At 44.3% G+C, this 14,643-nt stretch overlaps 2 protein-coding genes across 12 annotated transcripts in view; both read left to right on the plus strand.

Moving 5' to 3' along the window:
* The window catches only part of LOC123971410 (cytoplasmic FMR1-interacting protein 1 homolog), a 1,205,200-nt gene that overhangs the window by 437,502 nt on the left and 753,055 nt on the right, over positions 1-14,643 (plus strand). The gene's annotated exons all lie outside the window — the stretch shown is intronic.
* The window catches only part of palld (palladin, cytoskeletal associated protein), a 63,669-nt gene continuing 49,054 nt past the window's right edge, over positions 29-14,643 (plus strand). For 4 of the 11 annotated variants that reach the window (XM_046050201.1, XM_046050199.1, XM_046050198.1 and 1 more), the window contains exons 1-3: positions 5,350-7,079; positions 7,547-7,612; positions 8,817-9,803. In XM_046050201.1, the coding sequence (XP_045906157.1) occupies positions 8,818-9,803 (986 nt within the window). In that variant the 5' untranslated portion in view covers positions 5,350-7,079; positions 7,547-7,612; position 8,817. Of the gene's footprint in view, positions 96-5,349; positions 7,080-7,546; positions 7,909-8,816; positions 9,804-14,643 lie in introns of those variants that run through there. The other 7 variants (XM_046050197.1, XM_046050193.1, XM_046050192.1 and 4 more) reach the window with 7 other exon arrangements.

Below are 14,643 nucleotides of genomic sequence, written 5' to 3' on the forward strand. Positions count from 1 at the left end.
ACGTTCCTATGGTAATGGAATTTTATATGTGTGTGGTTGCCATTCGAGCGTCTGTCATTGCGTGGATTTAATGTGTAACTACACTTCTCTCTATTGTAAGTATTTTATTTTAATGTTGTTTAAAGGCATCAGCTATTATGTCTGTCAGCATTTATTGGTGCTAGTGGAGTAGCTTATAGGCTAAACATCAATTACAAGTTGTTGTTTCCCCCACCCCCCACTTTTTTGACCTCTTCAAATAACAAACAGGCATCTTTGGTAATTTTAATTAATTAAGGGGATTTAATAAAAAAAGTAAGTAACTCAGAGAATCTTAATGCACTATTCTTTTCCAGATTTTTCAATGACTGAAAAAAAAATCTTAAAATAATTAATAAAAACATCACCTAGAAGTGATTTGGTGTTGGAGATGAGAGTGAACCAGTGAACTTTGGTGCTACTTCCAATGAATAAGTACCAGTAAGTGTATCAGTGTCATATCAAAATATTGAAGCAAATGGGCTGATTACACAAACCTTCAGAATAACATTGTTATTAACTCCTTTTTTATATTGTTCTAAACTTGATGGACAGTAATGTAGTTACTACTGTGACCAATGGAGGGCAATGATGGCATTTATGATTACTCTTGAATTAAGTCTACATGCATCAAGAGAGACATAATAGCACACACAGGCGCGCACACACACGCACACACACACACATACACACACATATATATCCAGTATCTCACAAAAGTGAGTACACCCCTCACATTTTTGTAAATATCTGATGTCTTTTCATGTGACAACACTGAAGAAATGACACTTTGCTACAATGTAAAGTAGTGAGTGTACAGCCACAACTGTGTAAATTTGCTGTCCCCTCAAAATAACACATCACACAGTCATTAATGTCCAAACTGCTGGCAACAAAAGTGAGGACACCCCTAAGTGAAAATGTCCAAATTGGGCCCAAAGTATCAATATTTTGTGTGGCCACCATTTAGGGCTGTCCGAAACTAAGGATTTACAGAGTCGAAACAGAATCGTCAAGTCCGGCCTATAGTTGACTGATAGTTGAATAATTTTGTGCGTGGCGATTGGGGGTTACATGCTTTAATCTTGAGAAGCTGCTATTCATTCAACTTACACTGTAAATTTCCAGCTAACCTGAGGCTTATTGTTGACCCTTTTCTCTCTCTCTCTCTCTCGCCTGCCATTCACAGGTCTTGTGCAGAGTTTTGTGTGCATTCCTTGCTGCCAACAACTGCATGCACGTCGCGGTTCCTCGCGGGTCTATTTCAAGTAGCCGGCTATTTAAAAACGATAAAATATTATTTGTGTGGTTCATCAACGGTGATAAATTATCCGAAAGTCCCCCGAGATGCGGACAACTTGGCACAAAACCAGTGAAGCCGGGGCTCAGTCTCTTCAGCAAATCCTCTTCTGCCACCTCACACATACACGCTACGCCTACACATGCGCACTGACGAGCCAGGGTTAGGGTTACAATTTTAGATTTATTTACACACTTAAAAAACATTTATTGAACGTTTTATTCTTTTTACATGTTTATTTACAGCATTAAAAGTTGAAATGTATTTTGTAATAGGCTGTATATTAACTTACTGGGAGAAAACTGGTAGTTCTATGTGAAATCAGATGTTGAGCACTCCCATATTGCCAAAATGGCATGATCCTTGTTTCGCTGTGAAGCTTGACAGTCGAATCAGGCTCCGCCCATTGAAGCATCAAATCTTCGACTATTTGGGTTCAGCCCTACTACCATTATTTTCCAGCACTGCCTTAACCCTCTTGTGCATGTAGTTCACTAGAGATTCACAAGTTGCCACTGGAGTCCTCTTCTACTCCTCCATGATGACCTCACGGAGCCGGTGGATGTTAGAGACCTTGCGCTCCTCCACCTTCCGTTTGAGGATGCCCCACAGATGCTGGTTTAGGTCTGGAGACATGCTTGGCCAGTCCATCACCTTTACCCTCAGCTTCTTTAGCGAGGCAGTGGTCGTCTTGGAGGTGTGTTTGGGGTCGTTATCATGTTGGAATACTGCCCTGTGGCCCAGTCTCTGAAGGGAGGATCACGCTCTGCTTCAGTATGACACAGTACATGTTGACATTCATGGTTCCCTCAATGAACTGTAGCTCCCCAGTGCCGGCAGCACTCATGCAGCCCCAGAACATGACATTCCCACCACCATGCTTGTAGGCAAGACACGCTTGTCTTTGGACTCCTCACTTGGTTGCCACCACAGACACTTTGTTCAAGTTTATCTTGGTCTCATCAGACCACAGGACATGGTTCCAGTAATCCATGTCCTTCAGCTTGTCTTCAGCAAATGTTTGTGGGCTTTTTTGTGCATCATCTTTAGAAGCCAACAGCCATGCAGACCAATTTGATGCAGTGTGCAGTTTATAGTCTGAGCACTGACAGGCTGACCCCCCACCCTTTCAACCTCTGCAGCAATGCTGGCAGCACTCATACATCTACTTCCCAAAGACAACCTCTGGATTTGACGCTGAGCACGTGCACTCAACTGGTCGACCATGGCCAGGCCTGTTCTGAGTGGAACCTCTCCTGTTGAACCGCTGTATGGTCTTGGCCACCGTGCTGCAGCTCAGTTTCAGGGTCTTGGCAATCTTCTTGAAGCCTAGGTCATCCTTATGTAGAGCAACCATTGTTTTTTTAGATCCTCAGAGAGTTCTTTGCCATGAGGTGCCGTGTTGAACATCCAGTGACCAGTATGAGGGATTGTGAGAGCGATAACACCAAATTAAACACACCTGCTCTCCATTCACACCTGAGACCTTGTAACACTAATGCGTCACATGACACCAGGGAGGTAAAATGGCTAATTGGGCCCAATTTGGACATTTTCCCTTAGGGGTTTACTCACTTTTGTTGTCAACGGTTTAGACATTAATGGCTGTGTGATGTGTTATTTTTAGGGGACAGCAAATTTACACTGTTATACAAGCTGTACACACTACATCTATCTATTCTTACATAAATCACAGCACAGATAGTCTGTAGGTTGTTGTAGGTAATTGTAACTGTGTGTGTGTGTGTGTGTGTGCACATGCGAAGTAGATAGTTATTACAGTGGAAATTCCTTCCAAACTTATCACTGGCACTTAACTGTAATCAGTAGATTGATGAAGAACCAGAATAGCTCTGAGAGCACAAAATGTGATAGTGGCCTAGAAATAGACCAAGTGAGGCTGCATGGTCTTTAACTGTCTGTCTGTCTGCAGTCTCACCTTGGTGCCATTTTTCTCTGGTGTACCAAATGAGGCAATTCTATCTGTCATTTGTTGGCTGGGCAGAGTGTTTAAAATGCTATGGATCTGTGCCTTATTTTAATCTTGTATTTATGATTCATGTAAACAGCATTGCCAGCTTTGTCAAAACTCAGTCGCTACTATCTCAGCACTAGTTTTTGCTATATGCTCCCAGGCCCATTTTAACATACCCATAGGTAAGACAGGTAAATGGTCGATCTGGAGTCATCGGGTCAACTCAGCAGGACACAGTGGCAATGTTGACAAGCTGTTGTTACTTCACCATGTCCTGTTTGATATCGTTTTGGGGTTTTTGATTTGTTATTTCCTGTTTTATTTTGAAGATTCTTCCTCATGTGTCTTATGTTACTTTACTTTATGTGGTTTTCTGCATGTCTGAGTGCCTGCACTGCCGTAATTAGTTTTACCTGTGTCTAGTTATCTTCCCCTTACTTGTGTATTTAAGGCCAGCTTACCTGTTTTTGACCATAGCCTGCTTTACCTTACTGTAAGCCTGTACACGTTTTGTTTTATTATTAAAAACCCTTGAATTGTACCTGCTTGGCCTCTGAATCAGCTAGCCCACTACCTACCTGTCCTGATTCTGCTGGCTGCTTTCCCTAAATCCTCCAAGACCCCTATGAAGTGTTTGAGTGGCCACACTGGCACCTAACAATACTCTTTTCAGGGCACTCACCTGGCTATTTTCACAGGACCCGTGGAGGCCACAAGAGGAGACACTCATCGTCCTTGCTGCTGCCCCGAGACTGAGCTGCACAGCAATACAGAAACTGAGCTGCCCAGCCGAATAAACTGAGCTGCCAGTGCCCCAGATACTGAGCTGCCCAGCCGAATAAACTGAGCTGCCAGTGCCCCAGATACTGAGCTGCCCAGCCGAATAAACTGAGCTGCCCAGTGCCCCAGAGACTGAGCTGCCCAGCAAAATACACTGAGTTGCCAGTGCCCCAGAGACTGAGCTGCCCAGCCAAATAAACTGAGCTGCCAGTGCCCCAGAGACTGAGCTGCCAGTGCCCCAGAGACTGAGCTGCCAGTGCCCCAGAGACTGAGCTGCCCAGAGACTGAGCTGCTAGTGCCCCAGAGACTGAGCTGCCAGTGCCCCAAAGACTGAGCTGCCAGTGCCCCAGAGATTGAGTTGCCCAAAGCCCCAAAGACTGAGCTGCCCAAAGCCCCAGAGATTGAGTTGCCCAAAGCCCCAAAGACTGAGCTGCCCAGAGCCCCAGAGATTGAGTTGCCCAGTGCCCCAGAGATTGAGCTGCCCAGAGCCCCAGAGACTGAGCTGCCAGTGCCCCAAAGACTGAGCTGCCAGTGCCCCAGAGATTGAGTTGCCCAAAGCCCCAAAGACTGAGCTGCCCAAAGCCCCAGAGATTGAGTTGCCCAGTGCCCCAGAGATTGAGCTGCCCAGAGCCCCAAAGACTGAGCTGCCCAGAGCCCCAGAGATTGAGTTGCCCAAAGCCCCAAAGACTGAGCTGCCCAGAGCCCCAAAGACTGAGCTGCCCAGAGCCCCAGAGATTGAGTTGCCCAAAGCCCCAAAGACTGAGCTGCCCAGAGCCCCAGAGATTGAGTTGCCCAGTGCCCCAGAGACTGAGCTGCCCAGAGCCCCAGAGACTGAGCTGCCCAGAGACTGAGCTGCTAGTGCCCCAGAGACTGAGCTGCTAGTGCCCCAGAGACTGAGCTGCCCAGAGACTGAGCTGCCCAGCCAAATAAACTGAGCTGCCAGTGCCCCAAAGACTGAGCTGCCCAAAGCCCCTGAGGCTGAGCTGCCTAGAGCCCCAGAGACTGAGCTTCCCAGAGCCCCAGAGATTGAGTTGCCCAGAGCCCCAAAGACTGAGCTGCCCAGAGCCCCAGAGATTGAGTTGCCCAGAGCCCCAGAGACTGAGCTGCCCAGAGCCCCAGAGATTGAGTTGCCCAGAGCCCCAGAGACTGAGCTGCCCAGAGCCCCAGAGACTGAGCTGCCCAGAGTCCCAGAGACTGAGCTGCCCAGAGCCCCAGAGACTGAGCTGCCCAGAGCCCCAGAGGCTGAGCTGCCCAGAGCCCCAGAGACTGAGCTGCCCAGAGCCCCAGAGGCTGAGCTGCCCAGAACCCCAGAAACTTGAGTTGCCCAGCCGAATAAACTGAGCTGCCAGTGCCCCAGAGACTGAGCTGCCCTGGGTCACAGAATTACGACCAGTCAGTGGTTCAGCCAACACCTGTTCCTGGTTTCCAATCAGCAGCCCGGCCGTCTCCTGCTCCTCATGTCCCGGCTGACTCGTGTTCTCGCTGCTCAGCTCTATCATCCTGCTGCCAGGAGACCCAGAAACTGAGTTGTCCAGCCCCAGAAACTGAGCTGCCAGAGCCCCAGATACTGAGCTGCACAGTGCTACAGAGACTAAGCTGCCCAGTACCACAGAGACTGAGCTGCCAGAGTCCCAGATACTGAGCTGCACAGTGCTACAGAGACTAAGCTGCCCAGTACCACAGAGACTGAGCTGCCAGAGTCCCAGAGACTGAGCTGCACAGCGCTACAGAGATTGAGCTGCCCAGAGCCCCAGAGACTCAGTTGCCCTGCGCCACAGAATTACGACCAGTCAGTGGTCCAGCCGACACCTGTTCCTGGTTTCAGCAGCCCGGCTGTCTCCTGCTCCTCATGTCCCGGCTGACTCCTGCTGCTTGTGCACAGTCCGAGGTCCAGCTCCTTGTGTCCAGGTGGCAATCTAGCCAGCACCCGTTCCTGCTAAGCTGCAAGCCCAGGCAGGTGGAGCCCCTGGCTTCCAGTCGTACTGCCTTTTCACTTGCCTCTTGTCCCGCACTCCAGCCACCAGACTTCGGTCCTGATCTCCAGTCATGTCACAAGGCTACAGACCTGATCAGACCTGGCTCCTGATCGACCTCCAGAGTAGTCCTGCCTTCGCAGCCTCCAGAGTCGTCCTGCCTTTGCTGCTGGTCTCCAGCCCGACCTCCACTGTCGGTGTCCTGCTCGCACTGTGGACCTGCTCAGCCCTTGGCCTATGCCTCTGGGCTGCCTGCCGGACCCGCTCGGCCCTTGGTTCCGGCCTCGTGTTAGTCCTCCTGACATCCTCCGCTCTTTTGACTTGACCCCAGGCCGCCGCCTGAACTTTCCAGACCTGCTTTTGCCCTGCCCCCAGGCCGCCTGCCTGAGGACCCATGCTCCTCCTCTGTCAAACCCTCTAGTCGTCCGCCTGAGAGTACAAGTTCCCTTCTTAAGCTACCTGGACGCTTGCTTTTAAAATAACCTTGACAGACCCCACTAGACAAACTGTTACCCAGCCAGTTGCATTAATGTATTTCGCAGGACGTTTGATATCTCTTCATTATCCAAACCTGTGGTTTTAACAGTGATCAGTGCACATTGAGAGCTTCTGAATGTTGGTGGATTTTTAGTTCATATTGTGAGTGTGCAGTGTCAGATATTATAACAGGTTGCACTGTTAAGTGTGTTTGATTAACAAGTACTGGTTCTGTAAAAATGTCATCACTACCTTCTGTTCCCCTGGTCTACCAGAACACTCTCTCTTCTTGCCAGTATCCTGGCTGTGAAACCTGAGCCAGGGGCCAAATATAGCCCCCACACAGTGAGAAGTTAGAAACCGGGACAGATGGGACAGCAGGCCACTGCAGAGGCAGTATGCAATTGGAGCCTAAACCTGAGAGATACTGTCTGACCAATAAGGCTGCTCTTCTGGAAAGAGACACTTCTTTTTGACTCATTCTGACTTAATAAACAAGACAAACCTGGAACCACAAAACCAGGAGAAAGCATTTGGACACATAGCCCACTTTAAGGTAAGCTTTGCTCTGTTTTATTGATACAAAAGCATTTGGTGGTTTGGTTGTTAATTGTTTATCACTTAATTCATCTAATGTAACAGTCTAACTGTTTTAAATGTAGTGGTAATATACAATATCTGTCAAATTCAAACATGGTATACAATATCTTCTCTGTCATGTTATTTTAAGGACTTTTAAATTCCTTCTCATTTTAAACAATTTATTTGTGTTAAATATAGCGAATACTGTGAAAATACATATTTAACATACAATAAGTATTTAAATGAAATCTTTGACAGCACTGACAGTTGTTAACATTCTATCAATCAGCCTCACTGTTTAACATTTTCCACATTCATATTTAATAAGCGCTGTGCTGTTTTTTTTTTGTTCTTTTCAGAGAATATAACGCTTGAGAGTCTTGGATTGTCTGTTTAACTCTTTAACCCAGTGACTGTCAATGTATGTTTGTGTGTGCCTAGTTGTACCTGAGTGTGTTTGAAGGTAGCGACTGAGTTTCAAGAATCTCGCTCCTGAGCTCAGGGTGGGTGAGTTTGTGCTGCTGCTGCTGCCGTGAAACATAGCCCAGGAGATTAAAAATAACAACAGCTGGTCTTCAGGACGCCATGAGGCACTGAGTGTCACACTGCATGTATATACACCAACAGCTTCACATCATCCTACACGCCAAGAGTGTCCCGAAAGATCAGAGCTGAAGAGACATACCTGTTTTAAACTACATGTGCATGTAACCGATACATCCGAGTCAAAAAGTGACACTAGAACATTATGTGTGAACAATAAGGAAGGATGCAACAAGTGACATAAATGTACAGTACACAAGGTGTGTCGTCTTGTGTACACTTTATTTTAATTTATTATTGTTTAAGATGCCCTTGGCCTCTGTGACTCTCCATCATTTTTTGGCACAGCTTTAGTTTGGGAAAATGTAATATAAATTGACGGTATGAACATATGACAAGAAATTCAGAATTTATACGGGACTTTTGTACTTAAAATATATGGCTATATATTCTGTATATTGTTTGGTATGGGCCCAACTTTACCTACAATATCGGTACTTATAAGGATCAGTCGATTTTTTGATTAAACAATTGACAGAAAATGTATCAGTGACTGTTTTGATAGTTGTTTAATCTTATCAAAAATAAACAAAAAACACATGAAACTATTTTATTTAATTTTAGCTTTCCTCCACGTCATATTGTAAAAGAAATGACCTTTAGATTTTTTGAATGTTGGTCAGACAAAATAAGAACTTTGGACACTTTCATTGTATCAGTTGAAAGACAAAATGATTGATTGATAACTCAAAAAACACATCTATTGGATTGGATTGAAATCAGTAAAAAATCATTATTTTCAACTACCTGTTAAAGTGGAGTAAAACACGTGAGGTAAGTACAACAAAGAGCAAAGTGATGGGGTAAAATGTCAGAAACAGAGCGAGTAAGAAATGCCGTTCATGTTCACTATGACCTCAGAAAAAGGCCTTAGCTAATACCCACCAACTGTGTCCAGACAACACTGGCCTGAGTCATCCTGCCAGCTATGGCTGCAAGAGCAAATGAGCCAGTATTGTGAAGTCTATGTATCTAATTTTAAGCTTGACTCCTCTTGTTAGTCATTTCCCTTGCTACTGATAGTTATCTCATGTACAGTATAAACTGTACTGTCTACAGTATAAATGTGTGTAATCTGCTGGTTAATGACAGTTGATGTGTATTTCAGGATGCAGGACGGGAGTTGGAATCAACCACTCCCCATCTCTGTGCTGCTGAAGGACCCGGCAGGAGGCGGGACTTTGGAGGGTGATGGCGGTGTGTTTTCTGAGGCATCCTCTGATGGGGAACTCTGCCTGGACTCAGTGACAGAGCTGGATGGGGACTTTGCAGATCTCACTGCCTTCTTGAGTGCAGAAGAGATTAATCGTAGCCTGGACCTCGCCCGGGAAGCGTTTGGTGACACAATTGAATCTGAATGTCCAGGCCCCTCTAATCCTACATCCCAGGAGCAGGCTCTCCAACATGTTCCCTCCATTCCTGTGCCCCTCCAGACAACTGAGAACCTCACCCCAAGTCCAAACTTGCAGCACCAGACCAAAGCCCCCTGCCCAGATGACAATGCAGCAGTTGAAGTCTCTTCCAGCCAGAACACCCCCCTCAAACCCACACAGGTGTTCAGTGAGGCTCCTTCCCCTCCTGAGAAGATAGTCCGCCACAAACCCATCCAACCAATTTATAAGCAGGATAAACCCAGGCTGCTTCATGAGGGCCTGCAGCTGAACGATCGCGCAGCTTCAGCCACAGAGTTCTGTAGCCGAGCTGCCACGTTCATTGAGGAGCTGTCATCCATCTTCAAAGGTTCTGCACATTTGGAGCAGCAGGTGGAGGAGGACTCCTCCTCCCCTGATAGTGGCTATCTGTCTCCAAGGAGTCAGCGACCAGTCCCTCAGGGCTCAGTCTCTGTTCCTGCTTTGCATCCCGTTCAACAAGAGGAGATACAGAATAGCCAGCCAGTCACAAGGCTGGAGCCTCAGCCTGGAAACTCGACAATAGTGGCAGCGTCTGCAAGCTACCAACACTCTGGAGCTCCAACCACACAAGGAGCGCTGTCTCCTCCGTGCTTCCTCCAGAAGCTGAAGAGTCAGGAGGTGGCAGAAGGACGCCCCATTCGTCTGGAATGCAGAGTCAGAGGAAACCCTCTGCCGCTCGTCAGGTAAAGTCTGACCTTGGTTGAACAAACAATCTCACCACAACGTCTATTAAGTAATTGTCCTGGAGCTTTTGGTGGTTATCACATGATTTTTCTCAGATGGTGTTTGCCCCGTTGTCATGGAACTGAAGATGTTAAATATCCATTTTCCTGTGCATTTTAAGAACTTCTTGTCCCAGTTGGTTTAACCTGAAACATATGGCTTAATTATGGGGGTTGGATTTAATAAGTAGGTGCAGTTACTTTACTGAAACATTCAATTATTTTATATCTTTATATAATTATTATCATTGTATTATTTTAATCATCATTTGTTTAATGGTATTCTTCTGTCAATTGATTCATCAATTTTGTTTATATTTATTTATTTGTTATTTTTTGTTGATCTACTTCTGTTCAATTGACTTATCAAGCCAGTTACTCATTAAGTCATTATTTTTACTGAATGGCCAGACCAACCCCCATATACCCCCCATTTGCTGATTAACAATTGAGCGATTTCTCATTAGAGACAAGAGAATTGTCTTGTTATTGCCTTAGCCTCATCTTGTTTCCAGTTTAAGGGTGAACACATATAGTATTGCAGCATTTATTTATAGAGTTCGTGCCACTGTTGTGAAAAGTAGCTGTATTGTCCAGAAGTAAATCTGTGATGTGAGTCCTGGCCCTCTCTGATAAAGGTAATCATAAACACTATTTAAGCTGACCACTATAAAGAGGTTGATGGTGCATTGGTGAGCGAAGTGATTCTCTTGATTGAAGAGTCAGTCCACAAAAAATTATAACAGGGCAGCTGTGGCTCAGGAGGTTGCCTCCAGGCTGCATGTCGAAGTGTTATTGGGCAAGATACTAAAGCCCGAATTGTTCCACCAGTGCATGAATGTTAATTTCTGTTTGAACACTTAGGCTCAGTGTATGAATGTGTGTGAATGCGAGGTAGTGTAAAAAAAGACTAGAAAGGTGCTATACGGAGCATTTACGTAATAAAAAAAAACAACCCCAATACAATGGAGGTGACTGCAAGATATCTTTCCAGAAAGCGCGCATCTGTTGCTGCGTAGTATACTGTGTGTGTATAATTTACAGAACAACAGTTTTCATTGAGATCATTTCTTTGTTTGAAAGTAGTTCCAATGAAAACAGTTGACAGTGAACTGGATTATCCAGGGTAACATTGTTTTTGCTCTTCATTTTTTTTCAATTTTGTAAGCACCACATGCCCAGTTTCATTCTTCTGTATTGTATTCACGTGGAGGTCAAGAGTGAAATAACCCTTTAAGAAACGTTGTTTTCTCTGAAGAATTTAAACATTTTACCTGCTGAAGTCAAGTCATATACAGGTCAAGTTCAAGATATTGACTGAGCATGAACCAAGAATGCACTGACCCACAGCATATGAATAGACCTTTATATCACTGCGTCAGTGATGTTAACCAGACTAAGCTTCAGGATCCAGCCCGGCCATTAGAGATAAGGTGAGCGAGACGGGAGATGAGAATTGTGTTGACAAACAGAGCACCTGGTTTCAGGTTTGGGGGGGACTTCCACTCTGTGTAAGCACATTTGTCCATTTGTACCTGTGCCAGTTAAAGCAGGGACACTGTTATTGCATTTGAGAGGACAGCACCCCCTGTCCCTGGCTATATGCACCAGTTCAAACTAAAAATACACTCCTCTCTTGTTTCTAGATGTGTCAACCTCACAGCTCAGTCAATTTGCTTGTTGTTTACTATAGAGACATACCTGTATTAATTAAAGTTGCAGTCTATTTTAATGTGATGATTTCAGGGCTGTAAGGATGGTCCTTCTGCAGTAGCTTTTCTGTCTGAGATTCAGTAATCCTGGGCCATACTGTCCATATTGTATATACTGTCACTTTTAAACTATTAAATATTCAGAATAGCTCCTTCGAACTTCTGCTCTGTATATTATTTATATATATTTATATAAATAACAACATTGAGGGTGCACTATGACATAAAATTGTTTAGATGTCTTATCGATCAGTTTATACACATTTCACTACACTTCACCCTGACATGTTTGGTATCTTCTGAGACCTTGCTATCATAACTGGGGTTTAACCAGTCCGTGTCTTGTCCGCTGGACCCTCTAAGGGGTTCACTTTCAGGAAGTTTTCAGGCAAGGTTTTTTTTAGATGTTTGTGTAATCAGAAGTCATAAAGTCAGTGGCCCAGGACGTGTATCTCCCCTGCAGGCTATGAGGGGCCTCTTCTGTGGCTGTATAAATAGTCTTCAGGCCAACAGGAGCCAGGCACAGGAATGCAGGCAATGCAATGACAAGGCGTTTTCAGTCACCAGGCCCTCCATCTCTCCACACCTTCTTGGGAAATATGAAGGTAGTGTTTAGCGCGTTTAACTGCAGGGAAACAGGAGAGCCCAGACACTGTGGCCATACTGACGTTATATAACAGAGAAAATGAATGGAAAGCTGAGAGGAAAGCGAAGTGGAAAAATCAAAATCAAATCATTTCCCCCCATATTTTCAGAATGTGTGTATAGCTTAAGTGTCTGAGAAAGGGCATGACCTTTGTTGCTGTTCAAAGTGAATTCAGCTGTTGTTACAGAATGAGCAAGAAGGATTTTTAACCCGAGAGCAGATTGGTGCAGCAGCTTTTGTTTTTTGATGGATTGTGTGTTTGGTTGCAGCTCTTTTAATGACATGCACTCAGTATTGTCTGTGCGCTGTTCAAAAAGTGGTGTCACTTCCTGTGTGGATATGGATTGTGGACACTAGATGGCAGCAAATCATGTATTTTTCAGTTTTTCAAAAAATGAGCATATTCTGCAAGCAGCTTATATTATGCAAGCAGCTTATTCTGTAAAAGATATAGTGACATATTAAGAAATACATGAGCAAAAAGGGTGTATCATCTGTATCTGAGGTGAGATCTCATGTTAGCTCATAGCCAGTGCTTTTTCTGCTGCATATGGGAGTAACCTTGGGTAATGCAGGGACCTAATATGTTTGAATTTCTAACCTGCAGAGCTGCTTGCTGAAATACCAGCATGAAGCAAAATAAAGCAGTATGTCAGCGAATCCTGAGCCACTCTATATTGTGCACAGGCGTGTCTCATCTTTCTTGTACATCTCAATGGTAAGACTTATTTTTTGTGTTTGTAGTCTGTTCCACTTGAAAGTTAATGGCTTTTGTTCACCTTTTTCTCTCATTTCTAAGGACTTATACTTCATAAGCCTTATTTCATGTCAGAATGACCTTTGATGCAGTTGCAACTCCAAACAGGTGACAAACCTCCTCACCTCCTTATTCGCTCAGACTAAGGAGTCGGTGCTGAGCTGAGCATTTTGCACTGCCAGTGAAAGAGACATTCCTGGTGGTTGGGTGCTGGGCGCGGTCTTTCGTGGTCAACCAAAAATTGTCTCGCCTGGAGAGTCTTGAGTTGGTGCTTAGTGCCTGGTATTCTTCAGTATGTCCTCATGCTCCTCACATACAATGTTTTATGCAATACTCTGTTTATAATGATGCATCTTTGGTATTGAGATGCGTGTGTGTTTTATCCTTGTGGGAACCACTTTGTGCATTTTTTCTGTCTGAGGTCATTTTGGCCTTTCTTTACTTCTTCAAGGGGCTAGTTTTGGGTTAAGATTATCTGTTGGCATGAGAGAATAGGGAATGTAGGCAGTCAGTGTAAGACCTGTGTGTGTGCATGTGTTTGTGTGTGTGTTTGTGTTGTTAAAGAGAGCATTTCTAAACAAAACTGATGGTGTGAGGTCTGGTTGTGCAGAACACCAAACGCGCTGCGGGTGCCTGACAACTGATTTCTCACTATTTCAGTGCATTTCAAAGCCGACAGAGAAAATCCATCATCAACTGTGGCATGCTCTGCATGCTATTTCAGGCATTTTGTCTGATGGTCTTTCATGTCATTACCCTAATTGCCTGCTGTGCAAACAAGGCATTTCAAAACTTGACTTGGAGTTGAATGAAGAGTGATGTTACGGTAGAGAGCAGCCTCTGCTTCTTGGTTTCAACCAAATACACAAAACCACAGGGGAAACTTTGGAAGATGACAGGCTGCTGATGAATTTAGCTATGAAATCCACACAAGGCGGTGTCTTCAACATCTGGAGGAGACATCAGACCATATTGATTGTCAAATATACATACAGTTTGATCCTTGTTTAAATTCAAACATGATACTGACTAGGGCTGAACGATTTCGAAAAAATATCTAATTGTGATTAAATTTGATTGATATTACAATTACGACGGTTATTCTCACTTTTATTGAAAAACATTTAAATGATTATGGTATGATTTTTGTAAGGATCTGTATGAAACAAAGATGTTTTCTTAAGTCTGTAGAATATGACGTGTAGGCTGGGACATCTCTGCAGCATGACAAAATTTAATTTAAAATGGAACTGGAAACACATTTTGCCTTTAACAAATATTGCACATCCTGCGATTGATTGAAAAATTGCTGTAGGCCATATTGCGATTTTGATAAGATTTATATTAATTTTTCAGCCCTAATATTGGCCAACAGGATCATAGACAGCAGCAGGCACACAGACTTAAAAGCACGCACACACACACACACACACACACACACACACACACACACACACACACACACTAACACACAAACACACATGTAAACCAAGTAGGCCTATTTATTTAGCAAATTGTTATTGTCTTTATATTATCTGAATTATCACATTTTATTCCCCTGAGTAAATGCTCTGATCAAAGTTAAAAAAAATGAACACAGATACAAAATAATTCTCCCTAAAACAAAGATGCTTTAGTCGTGGAAACCAAGCCACTTTTGGATTCCACAAATTGTGGAGTCATTCA

The sequence above is a fragment of the Micropterus dolomieu genome, linkage group LG05, assembly GCF_021292245.1.
Source record: "Micropterus dolomieu isolate WLL.071019.BEF.003 ecotype Adirondacks linkage group LG05, ASM2129224v1, whole genome shotgun sequence".
Classification (NCBI taxonomy): Eukaryota; Metazoa; Chordata; class Actinopteri; order Centrarchiformes; family Centrarchidae; genus Micropterus; species Micropterus dolomieu.